Below are 16,171 nucleotides of genomic sequence, written 5' to 3' on the forward strand. Positions count from 1 at the left end.
GAGTTGGTGATGTGGCAGTGCTGAAATTCTGTTTTGAAAATATAACTGCCAGACATTGAATTTGCATATAAGATAATATACTGATTCATCTTTTGCCCTGAACACTTTAACTACATTAATACCTAACATGAGCATTCAATATCTTAATGCTCCTAGATATTTGCTATCTCAAAGGAACCTTATCACACCACATGGTCTGCCAGTCATTCATGACACAGTATTGATCAGATATGCTAATCTGTGAATCCATTTGTAATTTTTGTTCTAGTATCTTTTTCTATGCTGGAAATAACTCTCAGAGAAGGGATAAGGTACAGTTAGAATGCAAATGAGCTTCATTTAAGGGGAGTATATATTATGAACATTGTTATTTTATTTTATTATATATTTTTTGTTCTGTTGTCTTCATTGTCTTGAAGCTATTTTGATAAAAGTGTACAAATAATGTTTCTTTTTTTTAAGAAATATACATAGTGAAGTTAATGTCCATGTAATTATTTTAGAATAAAATGTACTTTTAAGTCTGATGTCTAAATAGTTTTTACTTAATGTAATAATTGTCCTCAAACAAGTACAGTATTTTAATGCTAAAGCTCATGATGCTGGTTCAGATGATCCCAAGAGTACAGAAACCTTCACCTTCTGTTAAATACTTGATACTGTTAAGAATGTAAAAGTATAGTTTAGTTTAGTTTAGTTTAGTATAGTATAGTTTTATTTTCCACTTCTCTTGGTCTCTACACTGTTCCTATTCAATAGTATTCATGTATTCATTATAGCCTTGTCATTTGTACATTGGTAAGCTTGACACATGTTCTCTTTTAACAGTTTAAACTGCATAGTACTGCCCCAAATATATTTACTAAAATCTTCAAATTTTTATTGACAAATATGCTCATAGGTAAATGTTTGTTATGGAGCCCCATGTGCTAGTGCTAGAAACAGGAGGTCTTGGAGAAGAAGATAGTTTATATTTGTAGACCGAATAGGTAGGTTGGGGAGGGATGTGATAGCCTAATGTTTAAGGTGTTGGCCTACCTATCAAAAGGGTCAGGAGTTCAAATTTCAGGTCCACCAAGCTGCCACTGCTGGGCTCCTGAGCAAGACCAATAACCCTAATTGCTCAGTTGTATAAACTGAAATAATGGGTGTCTGCTAATTGCTGTAAATTCAAATGAGTGTCAATTCTCCAGGAACAATATTTAGCAGAAAGCAAATGTATATGGATGGAAAATTATTCAGCAGGTTTAGCATTTGATTACAAAAGTGTGTTAACATGGATTTCAACACAGTTGGTTTTAGAAACAGGAAAAAAGCATCTCAAAATGCACTTCAGAGAAGTGAGGAAACATTCTCAAATATGTCAGCAGTTTAGGTCAGGCAACATTCTGCCCATAGGAAAATGGAAAAAGAAGAACATTGATCTGTGCAAAATTAGGGAATTTCAAAAGCATCTTGTCAATCATTGATGAAATCCTGAAAAAGAGAAACTGTCACGATTCGAGTCACAGAGGCGAATGAGGATCCAAATGCAGTTTGAGATTTAATAACAAAAACAAGAAACAAACAGATAAGCAGGCAAAACAGGATAGAACACTGAGCAGAACAGGGAACAGGAACAGACAACATACTACACCAAACAACGACTAACACCATGGAAGTGAACAAACAGAGTAGACATAGTGAACAAGAACCAATAACAAAGCATAGACAGAGACAAAGACACACCTGGAGGAAAGATTGAGCACAAATAGTGTCCATGGTAACCAAGAAGCCCCCCCCCCCCCCACGAGCGGCTTCCAGACGCACCCAAGTCTGCGGAAACCAGTCCAGAAGGGTGGAGCGAAGGCGCAACCTGGGTGGGAGGGCAGGCCAAGTTCGTGTAGTGGCAGCGCCAGCTGAGCAGGAGGCCAAGGCGGCACCGGCAGAGCAGGAGGCCAAGGCAGCACCGGCAGAGCAAGAGGCCAGGGCGGCGCCGGCAGAGCAGGAGGCCAGGGTGGCGCCGGCAGAGCAGGAGGCCAGGGCGGGGCTGCAGGTGGAGACAGAGACCAGAGCAGAGCTGGGAGCCAGGGTGGTGCTGCAGGCAGAGCCAGAGACCAGAGCAGGGCTGGAGACCAGGGCAGGGCTGCCGATGCGCTCAGTGAGCTGGCCGTGATTGCAACCCATAGTGGTGCTGGGGGTGCTCTGGGCCTGTAAACAGGGACAGGAGGTAGAGGGGCTGGCAAATCCAGTGAAACAAAACACAAGACAGATAACACAGGAAAATTGGTTGGCAGAGAGTTCAGGGAGCTTGGGTGTAACCATGTCGACCGTGTTCTCCGACTCAGTCATTTCGGTCAACCCGGCTGGTTCGGCTGGTTCCGTCGACCCAGCTGGTTCTGGTGACATGGTCGGTCTGGCTGGTTCCAGTGTCTCGGCTGGTTCTGGCGACCCGGTCGGTCCGGCTGGTTCTGGCGTCTCGGCTAGTTCCGGCGACCCGGTCGATTCCGGTGACCCGGTCAGTTCAGGTGGTGAGGCCGGCGACCCGGCTGGTTCCGGTGACCCATCTGGTTCTGGCGACCCATCTGGTTCTGGCGACCCGGCCGGTCTGGCTGGTTCCGGCGACCCGGTCAGTTCGGCTGGTGAGGCTGACGGCTTAGGGATGCCGGCCGCCCGAACCAACCTCATTGGGGTATCCGCCAGTTTGGAGACCAGTCGGTTCGCACGGGCCTCAGCCGAGCTTGCTGGTATGGTAGGCAAAACAGGATATCTGCTGGAAACTTCTCCCCAAAGTCCACCTGGTTACATAGGTCCAAAAAGACCTTGGCGTATTTCTCAATTGAGGAGTCTTCCTGGCGTAGGCAAAACAGGATATCTGCTGGATCCATTTCAGTTAGTCGTTCTGTCACGATGAGTCACAGAGGCGAATGAGTATCCAAATGCAGTTTGAGATTTAATAACAAAAACAAGAAACAAACAACAGATAAGCAGGCAAAACAGGATAGAACACTGAGCAGAACAGGAACATACAACATACTACAAAAAAAGGAAACTGTGTTTCACCACATTTTAACCAAATACAAAGTATTTGTTCAATTTCCTTTTATTAAAAGGAACTTGTGTATGTGTGTGTGTGTGTGTGTGTGTGTGTGTGTGTGTGTGTGTGTGTGTGTGTGTGTGTGTGTGTGTGTGTGAGAGAGAGAGAGAGAGAGAGAGAGAGAGAGAGAGAGAGAGAGAGAGAGAGAGAGAGAGAGAGAGAGAGAGATTATGACTGTTGTTGTTTATTGTAAGTGTTTGTTGCCTTTTTGGACTCCTTTATCATTTGTAATGTTGGCTCCCATTTAAAACAATTCGGCTCAAGCCCAGCCAATTATTAGGGTCATGATTGAGGACAATGTCCCGTCCACAGACAAGCTGTTTCGTGTTGAGGTTTTGTTCAAACTTACCATCGAAAATACTGTCTTTAATGAATATGTTTTTTTTTATTTGTTGTTGCATTAAATCAGATACAATAGTACTATTTTCTGATTGTGTAGCCTCTTTTTTTTGATTGGCTGATAAGTGTCAGGCTCGACTAAGAACTCCAGGGGAGATGCCTTATTCCTGCCTGGTTCCATAGAGAGAGCGGTGTGGACAGATACATTTTGGGCACTGCGATAGTCATATATATGATATGATAGCCAGATGCGTATATATATGATATGATAGCCAGATGCGTATATATGATATGATAGCCAGATGCGAGCTGTGATACGAACAAATTTTTGAGATACGAGCATCCGAGCCGCCGCTGCCGAAACAAAGATCACCAACAACCACGTGTGCTCTGTTTCCCCCGCCTCAGCTTCCCGCATCTCACTCGGTTAAAGCTGCCTTTCCACTGCACAGGACAAACGACGGTCGATAAAACGGAAGTCATTAATTTCCTATGGAGAGTCGCAAAGGCGCTGCGTGAGGTGCCGACCATCTGGTGGATCCATAATTTTCGGATCCGTTTTGAGTGTTGGATCCGTAAAAAAATTTGGACTTGTGCAACTACACCGCATATGATATGCCGACCGGACAGGTTTTTTATTAAAACGACCGGCAGATGTTAGTGAGGAAAGAGTGACAAAAAAAGCAAAAACAAGTGAAGAGAAAAGCGATAAAGAAAATTAAGCAAAATTAATTTAAAGAAAACTTTTAAAATTGAAAAATTGTAGCAATTAAGTTCAGTTAAGAGAATTTCAGTTAAGTTAATTTTAGTGAAGTTTAGTTAAGTTCCATTTAAGTGTAAAGTAGCATTAAGAGGGTACAGTAGCGAGTAAGTGAACGAAAGTGAAAGTGTAATTCCTCCTCCGCCTGTTTACTCCGCCCTCAACCTCCGTGCGCATCTTCGTAAAGTAAAACCAATTCATTTTTTTTAACATTCTCTTTTATTACTGTATGTTTTTATACGATATTTGTCATTTATAAATACAGGTACTGTGCATTTTTCATATTCAAAACACATAAACAAAACAACTGGAGTGGAATTTTGTGAGCTGGAACGGATTAATGGGATTTCAATTAATTTAAATGGGGAAAATTGCTTTGAGATACGAGCAATTTGAGATACGAGCAAGGTCACGGAACGAATTAAATTCGTATCTCGAGGTATTACTGTATTTCTATATTTTGTTTAGTTCAGGGAACAGACACAGTGGCTATGTAGTGGAACCATAAGACTCAAAGCAGCTAGAACAGAGTCAGTTTAGCCTGCTTGCTTACTGTCCCTGGCCATGGCTCAGGATTGTCACCAATTAACTAGACTTGTTCTGTCAGGAATGGCAGGTGAGGACCCAAATGCAAGACACAGACCAGATTTCAAATTAAGAGTCTTTAATGTGAGCTGGCTTAAAACAAGGGAGGCACAGTTCAATACCTCAGACAATCCAATAATCCAAAACACAGGCAAAGAGGGCAATGCAGGGCAGGTATCAAACAAAGTCAGGAAAAGTTCAGTAATCCAAAAACCGGAAAACATGGCAATGTAGAGCAGGCAGAATCCAAAGTCATAAACAGTCCAGTAATCCAGGCAAGCAGAGCAATAGTGCAGGCAGGAAACAGGGTGATAAACAGTCCAAAAATCCAAAACCAAAAACAGAGCAGTACAAGGCAACTAAAAAACCAGAAAGGGTCAAATCACACAGAAGTATCATAAAGCAGGCAGAATCAGGGACCAGGAACAGGCACAGACAAAAGCAGTCAGGGTAGGAACAGGAACAATGATGCTAACCCGGAAGTGAGAGTCCAGAGCAGGGAATTACTAAATATACAATTCGCAAAGATGATATTTTGTCATTCAATTTGTTAAAGCTGTTTTACAAACAATGAATGAGGTGTTCCCCTGTAAAAAGAACTAGAAACCACCCAAAAAAAACATGTTTATATGCCAAGATAGCACTAGCTCTACAAAAATACAAGGGGCGGCACATACCCACATACCTAGTGTGTCTATACAGAGGATTTCCTACACACCTGCTTACTAGTTTATCTTCCCAAAGCACACCACATGATGAGACATCTAAGTGTAGCAGTGGGACAGACAGTACACCAGGGCATAGACTAGCAGAACAGCGCAGCAGAGACAGCTAACACAATAGTGCAAAGCAAAGAACATGCACTCAGCACAACAGTGTAGCAAAGCATACAAATGTAAACACAAACAGAGCACTAAGTCAGTAAGCAGTGTGTTTGTGTGTGGGAAAGCCAGGAACTGGCTCACCTTCGCCATCAAGCCTGCTTTAAAGAGAGGGCTCCTCCCAATCCTGCTCATCCCCATGATTGATTGGCTCAGCACTAAAGATGAGTAACGGTTGGTCAACCAATGAAAGCTACATGTTTATATCTGCTGTGACATTGTTTAATTTATACGTTTTACCTGTAGAGAGTTTGTGCACATGACAGATATGAAAATAAAAGTGAGCTACTGTAGACACAGGTTATGAAAAGTCATAAAGTTCTGAATCGTTGTTTTGTGTTAACATTTAATAATGGATGATCAGACTGTTAAATAGATCACTAAGAACAGTTAACAGAGTTTGTATAATTAGAGAATGCCATGAATGAACACTATCAGATGTAGATATAGATTCAAAAGCAGGCATCCTTCCAAGTAAGAGAGGTATAATTTTATGTGATACTTTTTGGCCAAAAACATTAAAGGGAAAATCTGTAAGTCATTACTCAGTCTGAAGATGCCCTTTCTTCCCTAACAGACATTTTTTGTTCTTTTAACATGAGAATTGCTATCTTGAAGGAATTGTTATCGCACCAGCAATTGTACCACAAGTTCAGTATTAATAACTGGAGCTCATAAGATAATTGATATTGCATAATATTTTCATCAGATATTATCATGTCCTTTGAAGAATCAAGAGTGGGACATTTTTATAATATGAGTCATGAGTATGCAACATTATATGAGGTTTGTACAAATAATCATCCTGACATAATCACCCTGACGTACCAGAAATAAAATCTATTTTTGTACTAAGCAGTTTTTATATTTTATTTAGATCCTTATCCTATCAGATTTATTATTCAGATTATTGATAAGTTCACATCAATAAATGTATTGTTGGTTATCTTTGCAGAGACTGGCATATTATAAAATTGTGTGTTTATAGAGGAGGCCAACCTATCAGACTCTGACTGGAGCTCTGGTGAGGATGTTACTCACCTCCCCTTCATCACTAATAACCTCTGGTCATGCATACCAAAGGTTATTCTAAGAATCCTGCTCTGGATCCCTATGGAGGATCTTATGTGACGATTTATCTTGCATTGAGCATTTAGCTTATAACACTTTTGAGGGCCTTCTCCTCAATATCCTACATTGAAAACCAATGGGATGGAGTTTATGTATATCTCCAAACCTTTAGGGCAAAACCATTCCCACTCCAGATCCATTTCCACAATGAAAATGAAATAAATGAATTTTAGAATTTCAGTCCATCTCATAATGTGTATGATTATATATGTGACAAATAAAATTTGCGATTGAAATTGAATTTGAACGTCTTTGAATGGCCTGGGGTAAAATAGGACTGATGGCGAATGAGGTTTTGAGTTTTTGAAAAGGATTCATTGGCCACTTTTTAAGAGTCAAGTAAAATGATATTAAAGTTCTGCATGAACATTAAGTAGAAACTGGTATAACATAAATATTTGAAGCCCCTTGACACTCGTGCGAGTGGACCATACTGTGGCAGCCACAATCTTTTCCTGATAAATGGGATTTTGTTAAGGACCTTTGATATTGTTAAGGTAGGAGATGGTGGACACATTAAATTAGCATTTCTTTAATTTTACACAGAGCTAATTAAACAGGAGCTATGCAAGAGCTTAACATCACTATGACTGGGAGGACCTAACATGGGTGATTTTGCAGGTAGGAGGGACCTTCGAATAGTAAAAATTAAATCTCATATGTTCTTGACCTAAGAGTAAAGCTCAGGCTCAAGAAACTCAATCCTGGCTGGAACATTTTGGATTACATTATAGCTTCCTAATTTGTATCAGAAAAAATTATGCTACTGTTAATTTTAGCACCAGTAACTTCATGTAGAAGGATACACCTGTATATGCCATTTTCTTTTCTGAGAATTGTTTCCTTATGTCTTTTCCCATATTGGTAGACATTTTTAAGTGATTTTGTAATGCTGTGATCAGCTATATATACATTTGTTTAATTCTTTCTTTGATTTTTTATATGACAAAATGTATAACACACTTTTGAAATTTAACAAATCCCATTGAACTGGGATCATTTTGTCTCTATTACGTAGATATTAAACCAGAAACATGAAAAAACATGAAAATAAATGTAAAGTTTTTATTTTTGACTGCCCAAAGAAAGTTCTCATTTTAACAGCAATAAGTGATACAATGTTAATAATTTTATTGAATGCACAGCATAAACTGAAAGTCAGGCAAACTATTGTGTGGAGAAAAACAGTTTTGACTTTATTGAATATTTTGACATATATCTTCTAGATTCTTATGGCCAGTTGCAGCATTTGCAGGCATCAACATAAACCAGGCCTGGTTGGCATCGGTGCAAGTAGGTGTTTCCACGAAAGCACTGGAAATAGGTGGTAGCATCAGCAGGGTTTGGGTATAAACCATCAGGTTTTCCAGAGCAAAAGGAGGCAATAGGGTCTGGGGTAGTGGTTGGGGGATGGGTGGTGGTTGGCTTGGGAGGGAAACCTATAAGAGTTTTACATTGTCATGCAACAGATTTAGAATGGCAAAAACATCTCTTCAACTTTAATTTTACTATTTTATGTCATAACCTAAGAACATATAAGTAGCTATAAAATCTGCATATTAAGCTAGAATTTATTTACCCAGTGATTTGCGTAGGTGGTTAACAAGAGGGTAGTCTCCCTCTGAGCAAAAATATCCTCCAAAATCATCCAGGTCAAGGGTCCATACTGATGCCCCTCCTAGGTTCATGGATGTGAGCCACTGAACCTAAAATGATTTTTTTTTAAACATAGTATATGTCAAATATATATATATATTGCTAAAAAATTATTAAAGGTCAAAAAAGTGATGATTTGTGTTTGGAATGATAATTTTTATGAAATTTAATATTGTGTTTTGACTGAATCCATACATGCATGCACAAAAGAGTGTCTTGGGCACTGAAAGTGTGTTTTTGCAAGTAGCTCTTCAGCAAAGCCATTCTTTGTGCAACCTTATATACTCACAAGTCTGACCTGCCTTTAAAGGGGTTTTTTCTCTTATGTCGATACAATATGTTATGACAAAGGATGTTTGTCTAATTACTTCCGTAAATAACCTTATTTACCTTGGCAGCAAAGCTTTCTTGGTTGTCATAGCCCACCCAAGCTGTTCCCTGAGTAGCATATGGAACACTTTGCTCATCGATCCATTCGAATTTTGCAGAGGGTACAAAATTACAGACCTATGGATCAAATTATAATAAAAATATAAATATAAAATAAAAATAATTTCCTCATTATTCTTTTAGATTTTTCACCATTGAATTTTATATTTAAAAAATTGTAAACTTTAAAAAATGAGTTAGGCTTAAATAAAGAACGTAAAAAACAACTCAAATAATATTCAATCACCTCATAATAAGACCAGTAGCCAGGATCACGCGTGTAAGGCCCAGCATCAGCTGGGCCATTGGTTGGTGCACCAAGTCCTGTTGAGGAGGTTGTAAGGTGGAAAGTGCGCCCATATGTGGGGAAACCAAGAAGCAGCTTTTCAGCTGGAGCCCCTTTGCTCATCCAGTAAGACACTGTAGCATTCTGAAAAAAATGAGGAGACATTTCAGACCCAAAACGTAAGTCATATTTTAAGCTGATCATATTTAAATCATAAGGTTTGTCTCTTACGATATTGTGTTGGGCATGGGTTCCTTGATCTAGAGAACTCTTGAAAAGAGGACTGTTGTGACCAGTTACCTTCTCCCATGAACCATGATAGTCATAAGTCATGATATTAAGAAAGTCTACTTCACTGCAACAACAAAAATATAATGACTGACCTTTTATAATAACCAACTTATGTTTGCCTAAGCCACTGAAGAGGTCTCAGGTATATCTGGAATACCTTGTTATTTCAGGGACTTCATAGGCTGCATTAATGGTAGGAATAAGGGCTCCTGCTTTGATTGAAAGCAGTAGCTGTGTGTTCCTGGTGTCTATGGCTTCCTGTTTAATGGCTTGCTTCAGCTCCTGCAAAATCCAATGTTAAAAAATACCAATGACATCAAATAATTTCCACAAATGAAACTGATGATTTCATGTACTGTATATTTCAAGCCATCTATCAGTATTCATTCAACTATATATATATATATATATATATATATATATATATATATATATATATATATATTATATATATATATATATATATATATATATATATATATATATATATATATATATATATTCTGCTCACCTTTATCAGTGCAGCAAACCTTTGCTTGTCCTCAGGAGTACTTCCATTCTGTCCAGGAAACTCCCAGGCCAGATCTAGGCCGTCAAAATCATGTTTCCGGAGGAACAGCAGAGCAGAACGGATGAAGCTCTTACGATTTTCTGGAGTGGCTACCATATTAATATAGCTGTAAAAAAAAACAGATGATTATGACTGTCCAAGTAAATAAACTGGTTTCTTTGGAAAACTGGTTTAACTGGCCATTTTCTTATATTTGCTGAATGTCTTCAGCGATATAATTGGCCTTAAATACAGCCCTCTCTTCCCATATCTCCAGCATCATTAACAAAGCAAGCAATAGGCCCAAAATGTTATTTAGCACAATTAATAAACTGATTCAAGCACCAAAGCACAGCCTTAGTGACTCTGAATCCATGGTTATGTGCTGCTCTTTCCTGAACCATTTCCAGGGTAAGGTAGATACTCTGTATGCAACATTTGTTGATGAACCAACTACTGATGAGCATATGAAATCTCAATCTAATATTTCTATGACAACCCTAGCCTTTTAACCAATTCCTCATTAATCACTGAGCTAATACAAAAATCTAACTCCTCATCATGTATTCTTGATCCTGTGCCTACTTTCCCGCTAAAAGACTGTACATCGGCAATTTCTGCCCCCATTTCCCACCTTATTAATATGTCATTTATCTCCTCTACTGTACCTGTGTCACTTAAGACTGCTGCTGTTACTCCCATACTCAAAAGGACTAATCTGGACCCGGCAGACTTATCCAACTACCGCCCTATTTCCAACCTGCCATTTGTATCAAAGTTTATGGAAAAGGCTGTGGCCTCTCAGCTGCAGTCATTCCTAGCTGGTAACAACTTCTTCGATATTTTTCAATCTGGCTTCCGCCAACAGCACAGCACGGAGACCGCGCTAGTAAAGGTTGTTAATGATCTTTTACTCACTGGAGACTCAGGTAGTCTCTCTATACTTCTGTTATTAGATCTCAGCTCTGCCTTTGATACTGTCTGTCATAAGATATTACTTCACCGCTTAGCATAATTTGGCATATCAGGCTCTGCACTATTCTGGTTTTCCTCTTATCTCACAGGCAGGCAATACATCTCCATACACAATTCCAAATCTCCTACTGTCTTACTTAAGCAGGGTGTCCCACAGGGCTCTGTTCTTGGCCCACTACTATTCATTTTGTACATTCAGCCGCTTGGCAACATCATTCGTCGACATGGTTTTAGTTATCATTGTTATGCTGATGATATTCAGTTATATACTGCCTGTCAACCAGTTTCTGTTAATGTAAAATCCTCACTCTCCTCTTGTGTTATCGAGTTAAAACTATAGCTACACTCAAATTTTCTTAGCCTGAATCTGGGTAAAACCGACATTCTAATAACTGGTCCTCCATCTCTAATAAAAAACAACTCTGTGGACTTTAGTCTTGATCTGGATGCTACTACGATTTTCCCCTCAGCTACTGTTAGAAATTTAGGTATCATATTTGACCCCTCATTATCCTTTGATGCCCATATTCGCAGCCTCTCCAAAACGTCTTTTTTTCATTTACAACGCATTGCCAAACTGCGAACTTCTATCTGCCGAAATGATGCAGAAACATTAGTACATGCTCTGATAATGTCCCGTCTCGATTACTGCAATTCACTCTTCTCTGGTTTATCAGCTCACTCAATCTCACGTTTACAGTACATACAAAACTCAGCTGCCAGAATGTTAACCTCCAATAAAAAATCTGCCCACATCACCCCTATATTATTTGATCTTCACTGGCTGCCAGTCTCATCTCACATAAAATATAAAATCATACTGCTCACTTATAAGGCACTAAATCCCCCCCCTCCACCCAATCTTTCCGAACTTCTCTCATCCTGTGTACCTTCACGATCACTCCGGTCTTCAAATTCTGAACTTCTTTGTATTCCTAGATACCGTTTATCCTCTACGGGTGGCAGATCCTTTTCTGTCATTGCTCCAACACTATGGAACTCCCTACCCATTGCACTCAGAACCATCACCACTTTGTCTGAATTTAAATCAAGGCTTAAGACCCACCTTTTCAACCTTCACTATCAGTATACGCATATGTATTAGGAGTCCTTAATTTTTCTGAAATGTGGAGTATGTATCGTGTACTATGTAGAGTCCTATCTCTTGTACTGTATGTTTTTGTGTATAGCCCTATCTTCTGTTATCTCATGCAGCTGCATGTGATCCTTCGTCCTGGGCAAATGTCCGATGAATATGTATGTATATGTATGATCCTTCGTCCTGGGCAAATGTCCGACGAATATGTATATGTATGTTACACTATATTCCATTTGTCTATATTGTATCTTGTAAAGCGTCCTTGAGCTTGGGAAAGGTGCTATATAAATTAAGCATATTATTATTATTATAAACACAATTCCATTTGTTTAAGAATGTTAATGCTCAAAATTCATGTCAAAATTTCTCCCCAATTTCTTAATCTGCCTATTCCCCCCCGACCAGCCAGCAGTTTACTCTCATAGGATAGTTAGCAAACAAGGAGGGTGATGGCAAACACATGTTTCAAGAAGCCAGGCAACCTCCTACTCATGCTTTGTCATGTGTCACAGAGCAGCAAAACACTCTGAGGAAAGTGATCCTCTTCTTCATACATAATTGGCTAATTTTGCTATGATTGACAGGGAAAAGAGATTTTGCCAACCCTCACACCCCTACAGCACAGTCCCAGACATGGACAGTTGTGACATTGTCAGAATTTGAACTTAATCAACTGACAATAAAATGAATACTTTTCTCTTGCTCAACAAGGGAACACCAGCAGTTAGTTTTTTAAAATTAGTTTGATAGTTCAGTTACATAATTATAGCATGTGTGTAAAACTGTCATTGTCATTTCACTAGGGATACTTACGGGTTGATGACATTGTACAAGCCTCCAACTGACACCATTGTTTTCAAATAAGGGTTTCTGTAAATAAATAAATAATAAGTAAATAAATAACGTAACATTTATTACGATACATTTATTTCCTTACCATACTATGTAACATCAGTTTTGTTGCATGGCATTGTTCTGTTTTACATAAAGCATACGATCTGATTAACTGCAATTACAATTAGCCTATTAATGTTTAGTCTCACTTACACCTTTTTCAGGCTGTTCAGTTTCTTGTACATGTCCTCATCATTCCATTCTGTAGTAGTAAGCTGATTGTCTTGGTTGATGGTTGCCAGTGTATAGATGACATGTGTGCAGAGGAAGGGATCAACATTCTCAGAAGTGAAACGGCCATTGCCAGGCCTGTACTGGGACCAATTACTAAAGTAGCACACCAGCTTTGTAGCATAGGCTGTGAGAGGAAGAGTTATTTCCTGTAAAAGTCTTGTGTGTAAATTTTAATGTACTCTTTACCAAACTGAAAAGACTTGATTTGCAGTTAGATAACCAAAAACTATATCAAATAGTATCTACGAACAACCGTAAGTACAGTAAGTACAGCGGTATTATAATTAATAAGCAAATAATGTTGATTTTGCAAGAACATTAACGGAATATCACATTAATAATTAGGAAATAAGCTTTAGAAAAAATTGGGTGAAAAGGGCAAAATAAAAATGTATTAAAAGTAAAAAGAAAAAAATATATCTTTTACAAAAGTATACCACATATGTTTTACTAAATTTACTATAGAAAGTGTACATTCAGTTTTGATAAGTGGGCACAGTACAAATCTTACAAACACAAACACCAGTACTACTTACTGTATGTATTGAAGTACAGTCATTCAAGTAGTTTTCAACCCATTAAATAGTGTTTATTGTTTTTATCATATTATTATATGAAATAACAGTTTGGTTAGTTGTACAGGGTAGAAACCCTGCTTGTGCATATTTCATACTATTATTAATATAGAATAATTTTACCTAACTTATTTAAAAATTAACTTTGAATGGAAGTTGCATGGTTTGCTTTATAAAAAATAGAGCACACATCCATAATTAATCATTTTTATTTACATCAATCTCAGACAAAAGCAGCTCCAGTTTGAATGAAAGTTTTGGAAGCCTTTCCTCATGTCTGGTTAGCCTGCCAAATGCTTTCCTTTTTTGGGCTGGCTAACACCTTATATATTAGTATGTGTCACATGTATTAATTATAGGAGTATAAATTTTGGTGTGTTGTATAAATGTTACATGCAAATTAGGGATTTAAAGGTGATGGCTTGATTCCACACAAAGAGGCTGATTCATTAATTCCACAGGTTTTGATGTTGTATGACATATGCCTTATGTATAATACATAAAAATCTGTGTCTGTTCCTACACAACTTCAAAAAATAAATAAGGAAATAGAGGTGTTAGATTGAACTAATCTGTTAGTATTAAGCACCAATTCCACACCTTCATTTGAAATTTAAAACTGCAACCATATGCATACATAGGACCATACACATAAATAGAGATAATTACCAAGATGAAGAGAAAGCAGGAGTCCTGTAAAAAAAAAAAAAAAAAAAAAAAAAAAAGGAAGAAGAAATGTAACACATGAGTAAAATATGGCATGACCAGATATCTTGTTGAAAAATGTTTTGTGAATATTTATGAAATATATTTAGATGTCATAATTATACCTGCTATTAGGGTTAATTTGAACATGGTGGTGCAGAACCAATTCAGACTGTTTTTAAAATCCACCTATAAACATAATTATTAATTTATAAACACAATATTAATAAGGTATTAAAATAAAAAATAAGTAAAGCTAAAGATAAGGATAAAATTAAGATTAATATCCATCAGTCTTTGCTTTTCCTTTTCTTTAGTAAAAATTACAATAAGCCAATTGATAAATGTTTACCCAATTTTAGTTGCTTACAGTAGCATACAGTATGTTTAACCAGTAATAGTCATTACTAATAGCCATTTCTGATTATAGCCATTTCTACGCGAGTATTAGAAATCTAAATCATGTAACTAATAATTGTTAATTTAGTAAGATATTTACCTGTTACATTCCAAGAGAATCCTCTGAAGAATTTTGAACATGTTCAAGCTCATTTATACTTAGGTCTTATTAATGGGTACCAAAGTGCAGGTGATAAGTGTTTAAAAGCCTAATCAGGAAGAAGGAAACACATTGATATTTTTTATTTATGGTACACAACAACATTTTATGATTGCTTTCATCATTTCTGCATTTTATTTATTACCATGGAGCCACTTAAATGCCAGAGCCTGTAGATAGCATAAGCTCTTATCATCTCGAAGTAGAATTTGCAAAGCCAGTGTGTTTTTTAACCTGAAATACAGAGCATAGTAATCTAATTCAGAATGTCCTTATCTGATTAAATAATGTCTAATTAAATAAGATATTAATACTCAGTATTGAAATTCATGTGAATTTGTGTAATTAGTTGAGTAATTAGCTGAGTAATTATAAATAGTAATTATTATTATTTTGCATTCATATGGTGGTATTATAAATAATGTAACCTTGTGAATTGCTTTGTCATTGGCACCATTCAATTCAATTAAAATTTATTTGTATAGCACTTTTAACAATGGACATGATCTCAAAGCAGCGTTACAAACATAATATAATACAAAAAAATAATATTATACAAAGATTAATATAATACAAGATTAATATTAGACATATTTATTTGTGATTGTATTTATCCCTGATGAAAGACAGGTGACTGAGGCATCTGTGGCAAGGAAAAACTCCCTTAGATGGAAGAAGAAGAAACCTTGAGAGAAACCAGACTCAAAAGAGAACCTCATCCTCATTTGGGTCAGTCCGACAGTCCGACAATTGTGTATTGACGAGGAGGTTGTTGTCCTCAAAGACCACATGAAGTTTGCATCTCCTCTCCACTACTGTCAGAGTTAATTTTAATGAAATTTTATCAACATCTTTAATAAACAAATTTGATTTGAGAAATCAGAAATGTAAAATCACAATGAAACAATGAACAAGATACATGAATTCTCCGGTATCTGCTTCTCTATTCCAGACATGTACTACATCCATTTCCTTATTATGCCTTGATAGATTACTTATTAGTTTATATCACTGGATAAATGTAATATGACTCAAACAGAATATTGTACACCTCTCATACACCTCATACACCAGAAACTGTGTTTACTGAAGAGAAATTATTTTCTGTAAATGGCCATCAAGGACTTTAGTTGTAGACTTAAATTA

General features: G+C 37.5%; 1 protein-coding gene across 1 annotated transcript; it reads right to left on the bottom strand.

Moving 5' to 3' along the window:
* Positions 1–7,823: 7,823 nt before the first annotated feature.
* Positions 7,824–15,034, bottom strand: chia.1 (chitinase, acidic.1). The gene is made up of 12 exons (XM_027144307.2): positions 14,966–15,034; positions 14,592–14,655; positions 14,431–14,454; positions 13,106–13,310; positions 12,872–12,928; positions 9,946–10,111; positions 9,592–9,716; positions 9,375–9,498; positions 9,105–9,287; positions 8,819–8,935; positions 8,352–8,478; positions 7,824–8,211 (listed from the first exon to the last, which is right to left on the bottom strand). Exons 2-12 carry the CDS (start codon positions 14,614–14,616, stop codon positions 8,003–8,005), a joined length of 1,362 nt encoding a protein of 453 aa, XP_027000108.1. The 5' UTR covers positions 14,617–14,655; positions 14,966–15,034; the 3' UTR covers positions 7,824–8,002.
* Between the last annotated feature and the right edge of the window lie 1,137 nt (positions 15,035–16,171).

This window comes from Tachysurus fulvidraco, chromosome 2 (assembly GCF_022655615.1).
Source record: "Tachysurus fulvidraco isolate hzauxx_2018 chromosome 2, HZAU_PFXX_2.0, whole genome shotgun sequence".
NCBI classification, from domain to species: Eukaryota; Metazoa; Chordata; class Actinopteri; order Siluriformes; family Bagridae; genus Tachysurus; species Tachysurus fulvidraco.

Coding starts and splice junctions, on each gene's coding strand:
- chia.1 (XM_027144307.2), bottom strand. CDS start 14,616: ATGTTCAAATTAACCCTAATAGCAG. Junction 9,717..9,945: donor GGTTTGCTGCACTGATAAAG/GTGAGCAGAATA, acceptor TGGATTTTGCAG/GAGCTGAAGCAAGCCATTAA. Junction 9,499..9,591: donor GAAGTCCCTGAAATAACAAG/GTATTCCAGATA, acceptor TTGTTGTTGCAG/TGAAGTAGACTTTCTTAATA.